This window comes from Phyllostomus hastatus, unplaced genomic scaffold (assembly GCF_019186645.2).
Source record: "Phyllostomus hastatus isolate PE091 unplaced genomic scaffold, TTU_PhHast_1.1 phas_contig_210, whole genome shotgun sequence".
NCBI classification, from domain to species: Eukaryota; Metazoa; Chordata; class Mammalia; order Chiroptera; family Phyllostomidae; genus Phyllostomus; species Phyllostomus hastatus.
Genome location: NW_025333737.1, coordinates 31232160 through 31248863, shown reverse-complemented (window position 1 = coordinate 31248863; position 16704 = coordinate 31232160). Strand labels below are relative to the sequence as shown.

Below are 16704 nucleotides of genomic sequence, written 5' to 3'. Positions count from 1 at the left end.
TCAGACGTCACGGAGGGCGGGCCTTCCCCGAAGATTTAATTCAGGCCGATAATTTTGTATTGAACACCTACTGTGAATCAGGCACTGAATATACTAAGCGTTGGAGAAACAGGTGATTGAAGCCGGGGTCGAGTCATTCCGTGTGTATCTAGTGTAGTGTAGCCCTTGCCCTGGCTCCGGAGGGCGGGTCGTCTCATCCTAAATGTGTACATTTCTGGAGACTCGGACATGTGAAGGGCTGCAGGGATAATTCTGTCCTACAGTCTCTCCGGAGTGCAGCTCCCTTGGTTATATGGCCACGTTTTCTCGGCCTCTAAAACCTTCCCTGACCATATAAGGAGAGGCAGCTGCTGGGGGCGTCACCGAGGATCTAAAGATAGCGACCCCTGCCTCGGATGCCAAACGCCACTGGGCAGCGGGAGCCACCATGGCACGGTGAGTGTTTCTGGCAGCCGCTTCCCCTTTAGATTCATTCCTCGCCCCACGTTTTCCGGACGCAAGAGGTTCTTCGAGGTCCCATGGGAACCCCAGATCCCAGGTCTCTATAACTTTGGGGTGGTTAGAGGAGTGTGACCTCAGGGGTCTCCATGGCTCACGACCTCTCTACTCTCACACTTAAAAAATTGTATTTATTTATTTATTTATTGAATTTTAAAGAAAGAGAGAGGAAGGGAGAGAAATACTGATGTGCTGTCCCACTTACTTATGCATTCATTGGTTGATTCTCGTATCTGCCCTGACTGGGACTCCAACCCTCAACCGTGGCACATCAGGATGATCCTCCAGCCCTGGCTGGTGTGGCTCAGTGGATTGAGCACTGGCGACCCTGTGCAAATCACAGAGTCCCAATCAGGGCACATGCCTGGGTTGCCGGCCAGGTCCCCACATTGGGGTGTGCAACAGGCAACCACACATTGATGTTTCTCTCCCTCCGTTCCCCTCTGTCCTAAAAAAGGGGAAAAAAGGATGATGCTCTAACCAACTGAACTACATAGCCAGGGCCACCTCTACTCCCACGCTTTTGATTCTCCCCAGATTCACCCTCGCCACACACACCCATTCCCATCACCCCCCCCTTCCACCTCCTCTTGTTTCATTTGGCTCCATTTTGACAGGGCTGTAGCATAAAATATCCCCATATCTTCCCTCCTCCCATCTTTCCCAAATGCTCCCAGTCTTCCCTCTCCCACCCCTACGAAGCCCCACCTCCACTCCTCTTCAGGCAGCAGGCCCGGACCCTGTGGTATGACAGGCCCAAGTATGTGTTCATGGAGTTTTGTGTCGAGGACAGCACTGACGTCCATGTGCTCATAGAAGACCACCGCATTGTGTTCAGGTACTGGCCCTCCCCTCTGTAGAACCCAGTCTCCTGGGGCCATTTCCCATCTCCTAAGGCACCCCCCCCACACACTCCCTCCTGCCTCTCCTCAGCTGCATTGTCTCCTCAGCTGCAGGAATGCTGATGGAGTGGAGTTGTACAATGAGATTGAGTTCTATGCCAAGGTGAACTCCAAGGTAAGGATGGGGTGGACGGGAAGGTTTGGATGGGAAGCCTGGCAGGAACAATGGGAGATTTATTCTAAACCTCAGACCCTCAGAATGAGGCTCTCTATTTGGCAGGACTCTCAGGATAAGCGCTCTGGCCGCTCCATTACCTGCTTTGTGAGGAAATGGAAGGAGAAAGTGGCCTGGCCCCGGCTCACCAAGGAGGATATCAAGGTAGGGGGTGGCCTGCTCTTCCTCCTGTGCTCTCTGCCCATGTGCGGAGGTGCCCGAGCTAGGTCTGGGAATCTCCATAGCCTCCCTTTCCCACCAACATTTAGTCGCTCACTGGGGTCCTGCCTCTTTGACTTTCTGGATAATATCGGATCCATTCCTTTATCTCTTCCTAATTCAGGCCTCATCCATCACTGGGTGAAGTTTGTTGTGTATTTTCAGCCCACCCCCGATCTATTTAATGCATCGCTCCCATTACGGTCCGTCTAAAACACACATTTGGCTGTGTCAGACCCTTACTGAAGATTCTGCGGTGGCTTCTTTTCTCCTAAAGGCTGCAAATTGGCTGTCTACTAGTTGGGTGTAGCTCTCAAATTTATTTTAGTACTCTTCACGGTGTTAAACATTACTTTGGTTACTGATATTTAGAATCTTAGATTGGTTGCTGACGTATAAAAATAACAGAGATTTCACCTACAAATCCAGATTATTAGCTTCTCTTGAAAAATGGAGGTTTTGGCAGCACTGGTCTAAAACTCCCAAATGCCTGGAGTTGGCGCTTTAAATGGGGCATGAGGTCCACCTCACTTGACTGCTTTTCATTATCTTCCTGACTTGCAGGCATTTGAGCTCATAACTGCTGCCCTTTAGGCTGAAGTCCAAGCATCACAGCATGACATATATAGACCATGCCCTGCCTGTTCCTCCCGCTGTAGCCTCATGTCCCTTTACTCTCTGCCTCCAACTTCACCTTCCAGCCCCAGCAAGCTGCTTGCAGCTCTTTTGCACAGATCAGGCTTCGTACCTTTGCTCAAGCTGAGCCTTCTTCCTGGAAAGCCTCCGTCACCACTACATTCTCCCACCTAACCCCTGCTCATCCTTCAAGGCCACGCGACTCCAGGAAGCCTGGATTCCCCAAAATATCCTCCACACAACCTACCATCACCCTTCCCACACTGTATTATAATGATTTATTTACATTTCTCTTCTCCACTTGCTTCTCCATGGCTGGGACTATGCATTGAATATTTTTATGATCCCAATGCCAATCTCAGAGCCTGGCCCATTGTATGTGTTCAATAAGTGTCTGTTAAATGAATGAGCAAACAACTTCTCTGTCTAAGTGTGGGAACTTGGAACATGGGCCTCAAAGGGTTGTCCCTGTCTCACTTGGTTGACTCTGTGATACTTTGTGAAAGTTATATTTCCAGTTGTGTTACTTCCCCAGTCCATAATCTGCTTTTGGAGGGCAGAATTTCTGTGCCTTTCCATGCTATGCCTGGCATTGTGCTTAATAGGTTCTCGGTAAATCCATATGGATGGTGATGATGACGGGGCAGTCTGAAGGTGGGCTTAGTCAGAGGGGTGCTGTTGGGAAAACTACTCCCATTGACCTTCCTCCCCAAGCACGCTTCTGCGCACACGACCGCACTTCTCCGTGCGCGTCTGCTGCCCTCCTGGCCTGTGACTGTCCGTGCTTCTCCTTGCAGCCAGCGTGGTTGTCTGTGGACTTCGATAACTGGAGAGACTGGGAAGGAGATGAAGAGGTGGAGCTGGCTCAGGTGGAACATTACGCAGAGGTAATGCCGTTTTGCGTCCATCTTGATCAGTTTCTGTGTCCCTGTGCGCATTCTCTGGAGGGTTGTCATCAGGGCTAGGCAGAAATGCATGAGCTCCTCAGACCGGCTGCTCATTGGTGCTGATATTCTTTACGTTTTTTTTATGCAGTGTTTAGTAGGGATGGGAGAAATGAGTGTTCTGTTAGTGAAATTATGTACATGGGTTCACTCACTATTCATAGAGTATAGCCTGTGTTTTGAAAAGTTTGGCTAAACCTTTTCCTCTTTTTCTGTAATTTTTGTTCTCTATTGTGTATGTGCCTTTTCTTGAGCCAGACAACTTCGTGGGAAGCTCAAATTAAACAGCATAAAATTCACATTAAAAGTCACCATTTCCCAATAAATTGCACCCTGCCACGTGTTAATTGGTTTCAGAATTTCAGCACCAGTTATTTAAGTTGCAAAAACACTAGCCCATCCTGACTTGCATTAGTAAGGACGGTGCTGTGTGTGTGTGTTTACATTTCCTTTTTTTTTTTTTTTAAAGATTTTATTTATTTTTAGAGAGGGAAGGGAGGGAGAAAGAGAGAGAGAGAGAAACATCAATGTGTGGTTGCTGGGGGTCATGGCCTGCAACCCACGCATGTAGCCTGACTGGGAATCGAACCTGCAACACTTTGGTTCGCAGCCCGTGCTCAATCCACTGAGCTACGCCAGCCAGGGCTACATTTCCTTTTAAAAAGGAAATCAATGTACTTTTCTCTAATTCATTCCCCTGATGTGTTGGGGGCTTTAAAGATAGGGCAGTTGTCTGGCTGGGGCTGTTCTTCTGGGTCCATCAGTATGCAGGTTGCTCTTCTCTCCTGTGACCACTTTTCTCTTCCCACTAGCTTCTGAGCAAGGTCCAAGCCAAGAGACCTCCCCCTGCCATGGATGATCTGGATGTAAGTAAAGCCTGCCTCTCAACCCTTCTGTCTCCCTTTTGCCCTTAAAAATAAGATACTAGAAAGCTCCTGTCTCTGTTCCTAGCACACAGTAATTCTTAGTGCATGTTAGCCAAATTTGAACTTGACACAGGAGGTTGAGTGTTCTTCAGGCTTCAAAACCCCAGCAAGACCCTCCTCACTTCCATCCCTCTCTCTGCTTCTCCATCCCGGGACAGATCTGGCCCCGTTGGCTACCTTTACAGCTGTGAAGAGCAGTAGCATGAATTGAAATCCCGAAACTAAATGATACATGACACAATACTATTCATTGAGCCCTAGTGATTTACTTCATTTTCCAAAGTTTAAATCCTGTGTTAGCCTCCCAAGAAGTTATGTGAGTCAGAACATCACAAAAGAAAATGGAGAGCAGAGGGGAGTGAGCAGTGTTGACGAACACAAATGTTCACTCTTTGCACACTCTACAGGTGCTTTTTTGTCTTTTTCTTTTTTTCCCAGGATGATTCTGACAGTGCCGATGCAACAAGTAATTAAATTCTGCGCAGCAGAGCTGGGGAGGATGTTGCGGCCATCTTCCAGTCATTCTGACAAGCTGGAGCCTGGGCCTTGGTCCAGCTCTTTGGCTGTGCACCAGGGTCCTCTGGGATCTCAGATCTTTCCTAGAAGCTCTTCATTAAGGGTCCTCCTATTTATTTTCCCTAGGCACTTGACTATGGCTGCTGTATCTGATGGCAGAATAGCAAAGGAGTAGACTGGTGGCACTTCTGACTTCCTACCCATTGGCTGTGATCTCTGTGATCACTCAGCAGGGCTCTCTTGAGTATGTGAGCGTGTTCATGTACGTGGTAGAGCAGAAGCCAAAGGGGCAGCAGATGGTTTATGATAAATCCCTAGGAACTGGTCTGTTTCTTTCCTGCTTGTACTTCTACCTCCTGGGGGCAAGCCTCTTCTCCCTCTGCAGTTCCTCTCTAAGGGAGGGGTGGGTGTCAGAGATCCTGGCCCTCACTGTTGAGACTGGAAGAAAGATGGTGGAGGCAGGCTGTAACCAAGGGGTGGGGGTGGGGGGTGGGGACTTCCTGTTGCACAGATCTATGCTCTGGTTTCTCAGCAGAAACCAGCTTTTCACTATAAGGCTTATACCACCGCCACCCCTAGAACCAGCCAGAAATGCACCTCAGCTTCCTGCATACTCTAGAAATCTCTTTATGTTTTTATTTACTTTATTTACTCTTTAGAGAGAGGAGATGGGAGGGAGAAAGAGAGGGAGAGAAACAGTGTGTGAGAGAAACATTGATGGTTGCCCCTCACATGCCCTGGCACCTGGCCCACGACCCAGGCACGTGCCCTGACCAGGAATCAAACCTGTGACCTTTCTGTTCGCAGTCCAGTACTCAACCCACTGAGCCACACCAGCCAGAAATCTTCATACTTTTAAGGCTGACATTAGTTCTTAAACATGAAATAAAGCTGCTAATGTACAGTTGTATTTGTATTATATTGTACAATTTACTATTTAGTATCATTAAAATTTTTGAATTTCATATCAACTGTTTAACATAATTAGGTCTTTTCTTTATAGGTGATCAAAGAGGTCACAGTAAGTGGCAAAGTTGGGACTTGAATTTGTACAGCACATCCCCCATCTGCGATGCTGAAAACTGAAAAGTTCTGAAAACTGACCAAGAAAAGACACCAAACTTATTTGGCAGCAAAACATGACCTAAAATTATGCAAGGCTATTTATAGTCTGTTTATTCCATTTAGTGTATTCCTCAGCATAAATATCAATGAGTTTGATTACATGATTTTGCTCCAGAGTTCCAAATGGAGTGTCAGGTACACATGGAGTGTGCTCTCTCCATTACCACCTAAAAATTCTAAATTCTGAAAAATTCTAGAATCTGAAACATCTTTAGGCTTTTTATTAGTTGGTTTGAAAGAGCAGAAAGTTGATTTTAACTTTTAAATGGTTTAAAGTTTTGACGTATTGATTGCAGCTTGTTAACTTCTTTATCTACACTGTCCAGTTAGATAGCACTAGTCACACGTTGTACTTGAAATGTGGCCAGTTTGAACTGAGATGTGAGTGTAAAATACACACCCGGTTTTGAAAAATTTGTATGGGGAAAAAAACATTTTATATACCTACTACATGATGAAAACTCTTCTGGATACGTCGAGTTAAATAAAATATATTATTAACAAATGTGGCTTGCGTTACATTTCTATTAGGCACGCTGCCTCATATCCAAGCCAGTACTATCACCATCTCTACCTAGCACACATCCCTGGAGCCCAACGGGCTAAACTCAATGCCTCGCCAAGTTCAGGACGCAGTTTTGTCCTCTGGTCATTTCCATAGTCCTGCAACAGTGACTAAACAGCCCGGAATGTGTGCAAGTCGCGTTCTCAATACATTTGTCCCAAACACACTTCATTTCTTGTGCTCTAGCTTCTGCGCAGAGACGCGTCCGCAATGAGGATTGTCCCCCTTCGGCCTCCGTCCGCCCCCTGGCGTTACGGTGCGCACCGTCCTGCGTCGGTGCGCACCGTCCTGCGTCGCGGGAGAAAACAGCGATGGCGTTCCGGTGTCAGCGGGACAGCTACGCCCGGGAGGTGCGGCTGGCTTGGCGAGGAACCTGATGCCGCTGAGCAGATGGGGAGGTGCGGGAGGAGGGGCGGTGCGGAGGGACAGCCCAGCTAGATCCAGTCCCCGGGTACCGAGGGGTGGCGTCGGGGCTTATGCTCTCATCTCTCTGTTCAGTTCACCACCACCGTGGTGTCCTGCAGTCCCGCGGAGCTGCAAACCGAAGGAAGCAATGGCAAGAAGGAAGTGCTGAGCGGTTTTCAGGTGGTGCTAGAAGACACGCTGCTTTTCCCCGAGGGCGGGGGACAGGTAAGGGGCGCCCCCCCCCCACCCCGTGAAGTCCCTAATTCCTTTCTGTGCAGGTGGAAAACGGTCTCCTGCCCCTCCGTCCCCCAGCCGTAATGAACACGAAGGAAGTTCAATTCACTTCATTTGCCCATTCGGCAGACATTTATCAACAAATTCTTACCTAGCCATAACACATTCGGGTACTGTTCCAGGCTCTAAGGATAAAGACTTAACAAAACAGTGCCTCCACATACACAGAATACTAGTATTTACTGGGGAGGGCAGACAAAACTGTTAATAGATAAGTGCTATAAATAAAATTAAAGCCTGCGGGGAAAGAGAGTGATAAGATATTCTCTTAGGTAGGAGGCAAGTTATTTCAGTAGAGACCTAAGAGAAGTGAGGATGTAAAGCCATTGTAAATGTCTGGTGGTGCCGCTGGGGGAGGGGTAAGTATTCCAGGTAGCAGGAGTAACAAGTGCAAAGGCCCTGAGGTAGGAATTAGCTTGGCGTTTGACAAGAACTCAAAATGGTTCCCATGAGCAAGCATGACAGAGGGCAGACTTACCAGAGCTGTGACGGGGTAGCAGCAGGGTCCAGTGTGAACATGGGAAAGGCGGATAGTAACACCGAAGGAGGGCATTATGGGAGAGGCTTTTCCAGCTGAGATACCTGCACAGACAAAGGCAGGGAAGCCTGCAAGAACCTGACGAGTCTAGGTAACTGCAAATAGTGAGATACGGTCCGAGTATCCGGTGCGTGTGGACTGATGACAGGCTGGAGATGACCTTGGGATGGTAAGGGAGGCCAGTGCAGAGGTCCCTGAAGGATGTGTTGAGGCGTGTGGAGTTCATCCAGGAAGCCATGGTGAGCCATGGAGGTACTTAGGCAAAGGAATGACATGAGAGAACATGTTCAGGAAACTTGACAGTGACAAAGTCCGTTTCCTATCAGTATCATCATTATTACAAGGATTTTCCCAACACGGAGGTCGTCGGACCTGCTGAAGAAAATTTGTGACCTCAGGCAAACACAGAACATCACATTTTATATGTCACTTCTTTTAGGAAGTCTTCCTTGATTTTTTTAAGACTGTTAGGTTTCTTTGAGCTCCTAGAACAATGTACTTGCCCATGTTACGGCATGTGGTAGATCATATTGCAGTTACTTGTTCGCATGTCCGGTCTTTGTTCGTCTCCAGACTCTCAAGTTCCTTGAGGGATCAGGTCTCGTTTACACTGTATTTTTAGGCTGGTGCAGTGTCTTGTAAGCAGTTGGCATTTGATGTTTTTTAAAATGAGTGAATATTTTAAGTTTATTTTTATTTTAATCCCCACCGGAGGATATGTTTTATTAATTTTTAGAGAGTGAGGAAGGGAGAGAGAGAAAGAGAGAAAACATCAGTTGGTTGCCTCCTGTAACCTAGGCATGTGCCCTAACCAGGAATTGAACCCGCAACCTTTTGGTGTGTGGGATGACCCTCCAACCAACTGAGCCACCTGGCCAGGGATGGCTGAATACTTTTGAATCTAGTTCTAGTAGCAGTGCAGAGGATGGAGTGGAGGGAAAGAGGAAAGTGTGGATCATTTTAGATGTTATTGATAGATAAGGATCTAAACTAAGGGAATGAGAGTGAGGATTAAGGTTCTTTGGGTTTTACTGAAATCTTCATGGTTGTAGTTACAATCTCTGTTTTAATCCTGGTACTCTGTTCTGTAGAACAGAATATACAGGTGTTCAGAGGGAAGAGGACGAGACAGTTCCCTCATGGAACCAATTGGACCACCTCATTTGGCATTCCGTAGGGAATCTCAGATTCTGGGTGTGTTTCTCACACACTTCCCAGGGTCTTTGTATCCAGGAGTGAGGGTGAGCCCTGCCCTCCCCCACTGATTATCCTTACTTCGTTTCCTCAGCCCGATGACCGTGGCACAATCAATGACGTCTCTGTGCTGAGGGTGACCCGCCGGGGGGCCCAGGCTGATCATTTCACGCAGACACCCCTGCCCCCTGGGACTGAGGTCCGAGTCCGGGTGGACTGGGGGCGGAGGTTTGACCACATGCAGCAGCACTCAGGTAGGCGCGGCGAGCGTGGAGGGGCAGGTGCCGTGTGTGGGGGGCACCGCGATGATGGAGGTGTGGTTTGCGTTCTCCGGGAGTTAGCCTTTTGGGAAAGACAGACATTCAGAATCTGCTCTGATGGAGGCAGGGCACGGTGGATGTTAGAAGAGCAATATGAGCAATTAAAGTAAAAGTATTCGAATAACTGCTGTGTGAGTGTTACTAACTTCCCACTCGGTATCTTTATCTGGATGTTTCACAGGCTTCTTAAATTCAAAATGTCCAAAAAATGGAATTAAAAAGTCGCCCAGCCTTGACCAGTGAGTGCTTCCACACTCACCCAGAACGGGGATCGTATGTGTCCGGACCAGGGCTGCCCATGCCCGGACCAGGGATGAACTTGCCACTCAGGCATGTGACCTTGACCAGCGTGGCCCAGTTGGGCATTGTTTCTGGAGGCAAGAGGCTGCTGGTTTCACTCCCAGTCAGGGCACATGCCTGGGCTGTGGGTTTGTTCCCTGCTCAGGGCACATGTGAAAAGCAACCGATCTCTCTCTCTCTCTCACATTGATGTTTCTCTCTTTCTCCCTGCCATCCCCTCTCTCTAAAAATAAGTAAATCTTAAAAAAAAAAAATGCCGCCCACTCCCCCAGACCAGATCTTCCGATAGCATTCTCTGTGTCTGGAGTACAGCATTAGCATCCACCCGGTTGCCAGGATCCTGGAAGTTAGTGCAGACACCTCTGTGGGGATGGCAGTGGGTCACCGAGGTCTGCCAGTTTCTTTTCTGAACACGTCTCTGTTCCTTCCCACTGTCAGTGTGACCGCCTTAGTCCTGGCGCTCACGGTGTCTCCCCAGACCCCTGTGACGGCCTCGCGGCCGGTCTCCCCACGTGCGGTCTTGCTTCTTTGCAGCCTGTTCTTCACGAAGGAGCCAGAACAGTCTTTTCAAAGTTGAAATCTGGCACTGGCTGGTGCGGCTCAGTGGATTGAGCACGGGCTGCAAACCAAAGCATCGCAGGTTCGATTCCCAGTCAGGGCACATGCCTGGGTTGCAGGTCACAGCCCCCAGCAACTGCACATTGATGTTTTTCTCTCTCTCTTTCTCCCTCCCTTCCCTCTCTAAAAATAAATTAATAAAATCTTAAAAAAATTAAAAAAAAGACATAAAAAAAAAGTTGAAATCTGGCTCTGACTGGTGCGGCTCAGTGGTAGGAGTGTTGTCCCATAACCCAGAGGTTGCAGGTCCGGTTCCGGGTCAGGGCACATGCCTGGGTTGCAGGTTCGTCCCTGGTCCTGGCGCGGATCCCCCTTCTGGGTGAGTGTGGAGGCATCTGATCGATGCTTCTCTCACATCGATGTTTCTTTCTCTCCCTTCTCCCCCTCTCTCTAAAAAGGCAAATTAAAAAAAAAAGTCCCCGGGTGAGGCTTAAAATAAAAATTAAAATCTGATCATGTTGCTCTTCTACTTAAAGCTTTTCAAAGGCTCCTGTTGCTCGTGGTGACGCTAGATGTTCATGGCCCCCAAGTCCTGCCTGTCTGCTGCCCCGGCCTCAGCTGGTGCCCCTCCCCATTGCTCCCTGCCTCCTGGCCATGCCGGCCTTCCTCTCGATTCCTTGAACACATCCTGGTTCTTTCCTCCTCCAAGGCCTTTGGCTGTGTTAGTCCTATTGCCTTCCTGGTTAATTCCTTCTCTTCCTCCTCCTCCTCCCTGTCATCAGTCAGGGATAACGCTGTGTCTCTCCTGTTAAGCCTTGTGCCTTGCCTGTGGCAGGCACTGGATAAATATTTATCAAGTGAATGTGGCACATTCAGCCTTCAGCTCGGATCCTGCCTCTGATAAGCCACATTGCTCTGGCAGGTTGCTTGGCATGTCTAGGCCTCAGTGTCCTCATTGTGGAATGGCATCATAAAGCCTCCTGCAGAGGTCTCGTGGGGATTTTCAGTGGAGCGTTTCAAGGAGCTCACCCGTTGCGCGGCAGTCTGCCACAGGGAGAGCGTCCGCGGTGCTGCTGTGGGGACGTGTGTCTGTCTGGGCCCCTCACTCTCTGTCCCTTGTTCTCTCTGCTCAGCGCAGCATCTCATCACAGCGGTCGCTGACCATCTGTTCGGGCTGAAGACAACGTCATGGTGAGTGGGAGGCTGAGGGCTGACCGTGGGGTGTGCCCCCGACTACTGGCTCCTTCCCCAGTAATGGGCCCCCGGGGGTGGGCGGGGCGGGGCAAGAAAGAGCAGTGTTCAGAGTCTGCCGTGTTCTCCTGCTCGTCTTGAAGAGGGGTGGTGGACGACCGTGTGTTTGTTAGGGGAGACCCCGGGATGAGAGGAGAGAGACCTGCCCTCGCTTAGGAAGGACCGTAGAATTTTGAGCCTAAAGACCTTCAGGGTGGATCCTGGCTGTGTGACCTCGGTCACGTCCTTTCCTACCCCTCACCTGTGAGATGGAAGTGACAGTCTGCCTGCAGAACTTTTGTGAGGGTTAAATAAGACGATAGACATGGCCATTGTTTGTAAACTGTACACTTTTTAAAAAAATTTTTAAAAAGATTTTATTTTTAGAGAGGGAAGGGAGGGGGGGAGAAGGAGAGAGAGAGAGAGAGAGAGAGAGAGAGAGAGAGAAACATCAATGCGCGGTTGCTGGGGCCGTGGCCTGCAACCCAGGCATGTGCCCTGACTGGGAATCGAACCTGCAACACTTTGGTTCACAGCCCGAGCTCAATCCACTGAGCTACGCCAGCCAGGGCTCCGTAAACTTTTTTATGTTACTATTGCTGGCATCATCAACATCCTGTGGCCACCGTGCTTCTTCTGACAGGGAGTTAGGGCGACTCCGGTGTGTGATCGAGCTGGACAGCCCCTCCGTGACGGCAGAGCAGGCAGCCGCCATCGAGCAGAGTGCCAATGAAAAAATCAGGGACCGGCTGCCCGTGAACGTGCGAGAGCTGAGCCCAGACGACCCTGAGGTGGAGCAGGTGAGGGAAGAGCCAGCGGGGCGGTTTCGGCGGATAGGTCCCCTGGGGGCTCCTCTTCCGAATTCAGACCGCCCTCCCCTTCCCCTGTGTTCCAGGTGAGGGGCCGGGGTCTGCCGGATGACCACGCCGGGCCCATTCGAGTTGTCACCATCCAGAGTGTTGATTCCAACATGTGCTGCGGGACCCACGTGAGCAATCTCAGCGACCTTCAGGTGGGCGAGGGAGGGCTTTGGGGTGGCTGGGAGAGAGGGTGTCGGGGAGGATGGGGGCGCGACAGGGCTGGGAGTGCTGGAGCGGGACAGCTGGGGGGTCCTGAGCGTAGTCGCTGCTTTTCTGCTTCCCCCGGCGGAGGGGAGGTCTGGGTGTCTCCTTCCCTCAGGCCCTGCACCCGCTGTGTCTTCTGCGTGTGTGTGCAAGTGTGCGTGTTACCCCCTCGCCTCGTGCAGGTCATTAAGATCCTGGGCACTGAGAAGGGGAAAAAGAACAAAACCAACCTGATATTTCTGGCTGGGAACCGGGTGCTGAAGTGGATGGAGAGAAGCTACGGGACTGAAAAAGCACTGACCACGCTGCTTAAGTATGCCCCCTGCGGTTGCCTCCTGTGTCTCGGTCCCGGGCCCCCCAGCGCTTAGCTCTCCTACCTGTGCAGCGCCAGAGGAATCTCTCTGCGGGGGAAAGGCATCCTCGTGAACGTTAAGCGCTGTGCGCCCCAACACTGAAAGCAACCGGGAAGCGGGCGGATCTCCACGGGCCTCTCCCTTGCAGGTGTGGGGCAGAGGAGCACGTGGAGGCCGTGAAGAAGCTGCAGAACTCCGCCAAGCTCCTGCAGAAGGTGATTATTCCCCGGAGGCCGGAGAGGGCATGGGCTCAGCACGGAATGGGCTGCCCGGACCCAGCCTCTCTACCTGAGCACGCATGTAGTTTGTCGGGGGCGGGGCGAAGAAGGAAGTGGAGGGAAGGGGGTGCTCTCCTGTCATCCTCTCCACCTGTTTCAGAACAACCTGAACCTGCTCAGAGACCTGGCTGTGCACACCGCCCACCGCCTCAGGGACAGCCCCGACTGGGGAGGTGTGGTCACGTTACACAGGTGAGAGGCAGGGGCGTCGGGCTCTTAGGCTCCACCTGTCCCGCGGGCCCTGCGCAGCAGCTGGCGGGTCTCTCACTGGCATTCTCAAGGCTGGGTGGACCCTAAGCAATGTGTTTCCTGTAAGATTCCTTGGGTTTGGTGTATCTTCACTCTTGACTTTCATCGTCGTCCCTCACCCCCGTCCCTCACCCCCGTCACCACCCAGCAGACCTCTGTCTGCCCCGGGGAGTCCCGTGGGAGGGAGGCAGGAGCAAATGCAAAGCTTGCTGTGAGCTGCGGACTCTGAGAAGGTCGTCCTGCGGGCCCTCGGCCAGCGCTTGGCGTCTCTCCCGAGGGCGTCTGGGGTTCGCGCAGACGGGCAGCCAGCAGGCTGGGCGTCCCGCAGTTTCCCAGCTCCCTCTCCATCGTGCGTCTCATGTGCGTCTGTGCCTTTTGTTGTAGGAAGGAGGGGGATTCTGAGTTCATGAACATCATCGCCAACGAGATCGGGGCAGAGGTGAGAGGGGCCTGCGGTTCTGTGTGCGCCCGGGGCAGAGGCCTGAGCGTGGTGGTTGGTTCAGCGGCCGCCCCTCCGCGGGGACACACGAGGTGCCGGGAATGGCGGCTCACCCAGGACCGTTTCCTTACCATCAGAGCTGTGGGCCGAGCTCTCCTTTGGGTGCCGAGCTAGGTCTGTGGTACTGACTTCTGGGCCTGAGACGTTGGCCAGTCTCCAAGCGCCTTGTACAGAGCTGGGTCTTCTCTGCGCCACCCAGGCTTGTGTGCACCGAGGGCTGATCGTAGAACCACGAGGATCGACGCGGCCCTCTGAAGGCCGTCCTCCACTTTCCCTTTGCTCTGGCTTCTCGGCCCTTCCCCGTCCCGACAGTCCTCACTTCCCGGGCTCTCCTAACTTCCAGGCCTCTCTTTCATATTTATTCCGAAAACCACTTTTTGGGATACCTATCCAGCGAAAGCAGTGTGTATATCTCTTTTCATAATTCTGTCGCCATTTATAATTCAGGGCGGTCAATGCCAGAGGCGGAGGAGCACCTTGCCTGGAAGGGTGGGGGGGGGCTTGGCGGAGGGGGGCCTTGAGGACTGCGGAGCGGTCACAGACAAGGGAGCAGAGGCGGCCAGGTGGAGGGAAGCTTAGAGGTTTCAGAAGCGTGGGGTGCACGGGGGGTGCGTGGTGGTCAGGCTGCCATGGCTGGCCGCCAGGTCACGAAAGGTGCTGTGCATTTGGCCGTGGTCAGGAGTGTCTTCTTAATGTGGAACCGAAGTTCCTGTGGTCACTTGGAGAAAGTTTCTCAGCTCCGGTGGGCCAGAGTGGAGGGTCTGCATTTTCACTCAGCACTGATGATTTGTGTGGGGGAAGCTGTTTTATTTTGAATTGAGGTACGACGTTGTATAAGTTTAAGGTATACAACATGTTGATTTGATGTATTTATAATTGCAATATGATTTTAAAATTTGTTCTTGAGACTGAGCATAGTGCACAGGTTAGAGGGTTTGACCCCAGATCCTTAAGTTCATCTTAAGGCTCATCTCCTTGTCTTCCCTCCTAGGAGACGCTCCTGTTCTTAACTGTGGGCGACGAGAAAGGCGCTGGCCTCTTCCTCCTGGCAGGGCCAGCCGAGGCCGTGGAGACCCTGGGGCCCAGGTAATCTTCCGTGGACTGTCGTGCAGGGCGGGGCACCTATAAGCCTAACCTGTTACAGCCCTTCGCCGATGACAAAGGCCACCACATCTGCAGCCTCATTTCGGTCCACATCACAGACCTGTGTGGTGGGCTGAAATAGTTACCACCACCTCTCACTCCCAGTTTTACAGGTGGGGGATTGTACACCACGTGCCTGCGAGCTCACCAAGTGGCAGAGCTGAGTCTTGAACTCAGGGCTTTCGGCCCTAAAGCTCATGTGCTTTGTTTCTTCATTTGGAAGTTGGGATTCATCAGTTGGATAGGAACACAGGTGCTGGGTTACCAGTAGGCAGATGAGGCAGCCGTTTAAGGCACCAGCAAAGCAGAGGCACAGACTCTTTGGGGGAAAAAATTTAGGATTTCGAAATGAAGTAAAGGCATTGATGTAATTGTTAGTGAAAAATCAGAACTTGGTTGGATTTCTTTCCCCTTGTATTATTGTTTACATTTCATTTTAAATTAGATGTGGTGGCCCAGTGCCCCCCCGTTCTTTCAAGTAGGAGTTCTCAAAGTCCAGAGTGGCTCCGATGAATGTGTGTTCACTCCAAAGCATGGCGGGAAAACACAAGCCTTTAAAACAGGTTCCTGACAGGTAGCCAGAATTGGCCTACAGACTGATTTGGCCTATGTGCTATTTTAATTTTTAAAAGGATTTTATTTATTTATTTTTAGGAAGACGGGGAGGGAGGAAGAGAGGGAGGCAAACATTGATGTGAGAGAGATGCACTGACTGGTCGCATGCCTGCAGCCAGGGACCTGGGCTGCGGCCCAGGCACGTGTCCTGACTGGGAATCGAACCAGCGACCTTTTGGTTTACAGGCCAGTGCTCAGTCCACTGAGCCACACCAGCCAGGCCTAAAATACATAGTTCTAGCTTTTCTCAAAAAAGGGGGGCGGGGAAAGGCACTCTTCTGGCAGTACTGGGCTCACACTCCTCGTGGTGGCTGCTATGAGGAGGCTGCGCAGGGGCGCCCTCTTCAGGCAGGACAGGTGTGTGCATGTTGCCACAGTCCCACCCTCCTCACCCACCCTTGCCTCCCCGCTTTGCCTCACTGCCGCTCCCCTCTGGTGTTGGGTCTGCGGCTCTGCACCCCTCGTGCACACTCACCCTGCTCCCTGGAGGCGGCAGTAATTTACCCAGACGCTCCCACTGTTTCCAGTTACTCACTCTCACAGTAAACGAGGTGCGCTACCCTTGTGCAGACATGCAAGTATATTTATGAAGGATTTCTAGGAGCCATCTGCTGCTCTTCTCCCTTCCCCAGGCCCACGGGGAAAGACTCGGGGCTGCTCTGCGTGGCTTTTCCCTTGAAACCCCCGCCCCCACCCGCCGCCCCGACCACAGACCATATCTCTCTCTGCTTTCCAGGGTGGCTGAGGTGCTGGAGGGGAAAGGAGCAGGGAAGAAAGGCCGCTTTCAGGGCAAGGCCACCAAGCTGAGCCGGCGGGCAGAGGCGCAGGCGCTTCTCCAGGACTACGTCGGCACCCAGAGCGCCGAGGAGTGAGGGCTCGGAGCCTGCCTGCGCTCCCGCCACCGCGAACGGGCTGCTGGTGTCCCCAGAAAGAGTCTCTTGGACAATAAAGTAGTTTGACTTGCGGCGCTTGTGGTGCCAGGTGTGACTAATTTATGTAATAAACACGCATGTGTTTATAAACTGTGTAAACAAAGGGCTCACTAGTTTGGTCCCATTAGACATTACCTGTGTGAGTGAGTGTGATGTCGATGCAGCGCCCTGATTTACCGAAACCTGGCCGCAGCCTTTCTTCACGGAGAAACACAGCCACCGAAGGGGAGTGCGAGTCAGGCTGGAG

At 51.4% G+C, this 16704-nt stretch overlaps 2 protein-coding genes across 4 annotated transcripts; both read left to right on the top strand.

The window, feature by feature from the left end:
- Position 1: 1 nt before the first annotated feature.
- On the top strand, positions 2–6391 carry PTGES3L (prostaglandin E synthase 3 like). Of its 3 annotated transcripts, none has more exons than XM_045837613.1 (8): positions 2–435; positions 1223–1336; positions 1449–1515; positions 1621–1719; positions 3207–3296; positions 4166–4219; positions 4718–4745; positions 5799–6391. In XM_045837613.1, exons 1-8 carry the CDS (start codon positions 428–430, stop codon positions 5879–5881), a joined length of 543 nt encoding a protein of 180 aa, XP_045693569.1. In that variant the 5' UTR covers positions 2–427; the 3' UTR covers positions 5882–6391. The 3 variants fall into 3 exon arrangements, with proteins under 3 accessions (XP_045693569.1, XP_045693571.1, XP_045693570.1); XM_045837615.1 differs by having other exon boundaries at positions 6–435; positions 4922–6391; XM_045837614.1 differs by having other exon boundaries at positions 11–435; positions 4718–6391.
- Positions 6392–6680: 289 nt separating this feature from the next.
- AARSD1 (alanyl-tRNA synthetase domain containing 1) lies at positions 6681–16492 on the top strand. Its single transcript, XM_045837612.1, has 12 exons — positions 6681–6835; positions 6984–7115; positions 9011–9170; positions 11228–11285; positions 11968–12124; positions 12220–12336; positions 12571–12701; positions 12890–12956; positions 13120–13211; positions 13653–13707; positions 14759–14853; positions 16262–16492. The coding sequence occupies exons 1-12, from the start codon at positions 6797–6799 to the stop codon at positions 16395–16397; spliced, it is 1239 nt and encodes a 412-aa protein (XP_045693568.1). The 5' UTR covers positions 6681–6796; the 3' UTR covers positions 16398–16492.
- Positions 16493–16704: the final 212 nt, after the last annotated feature.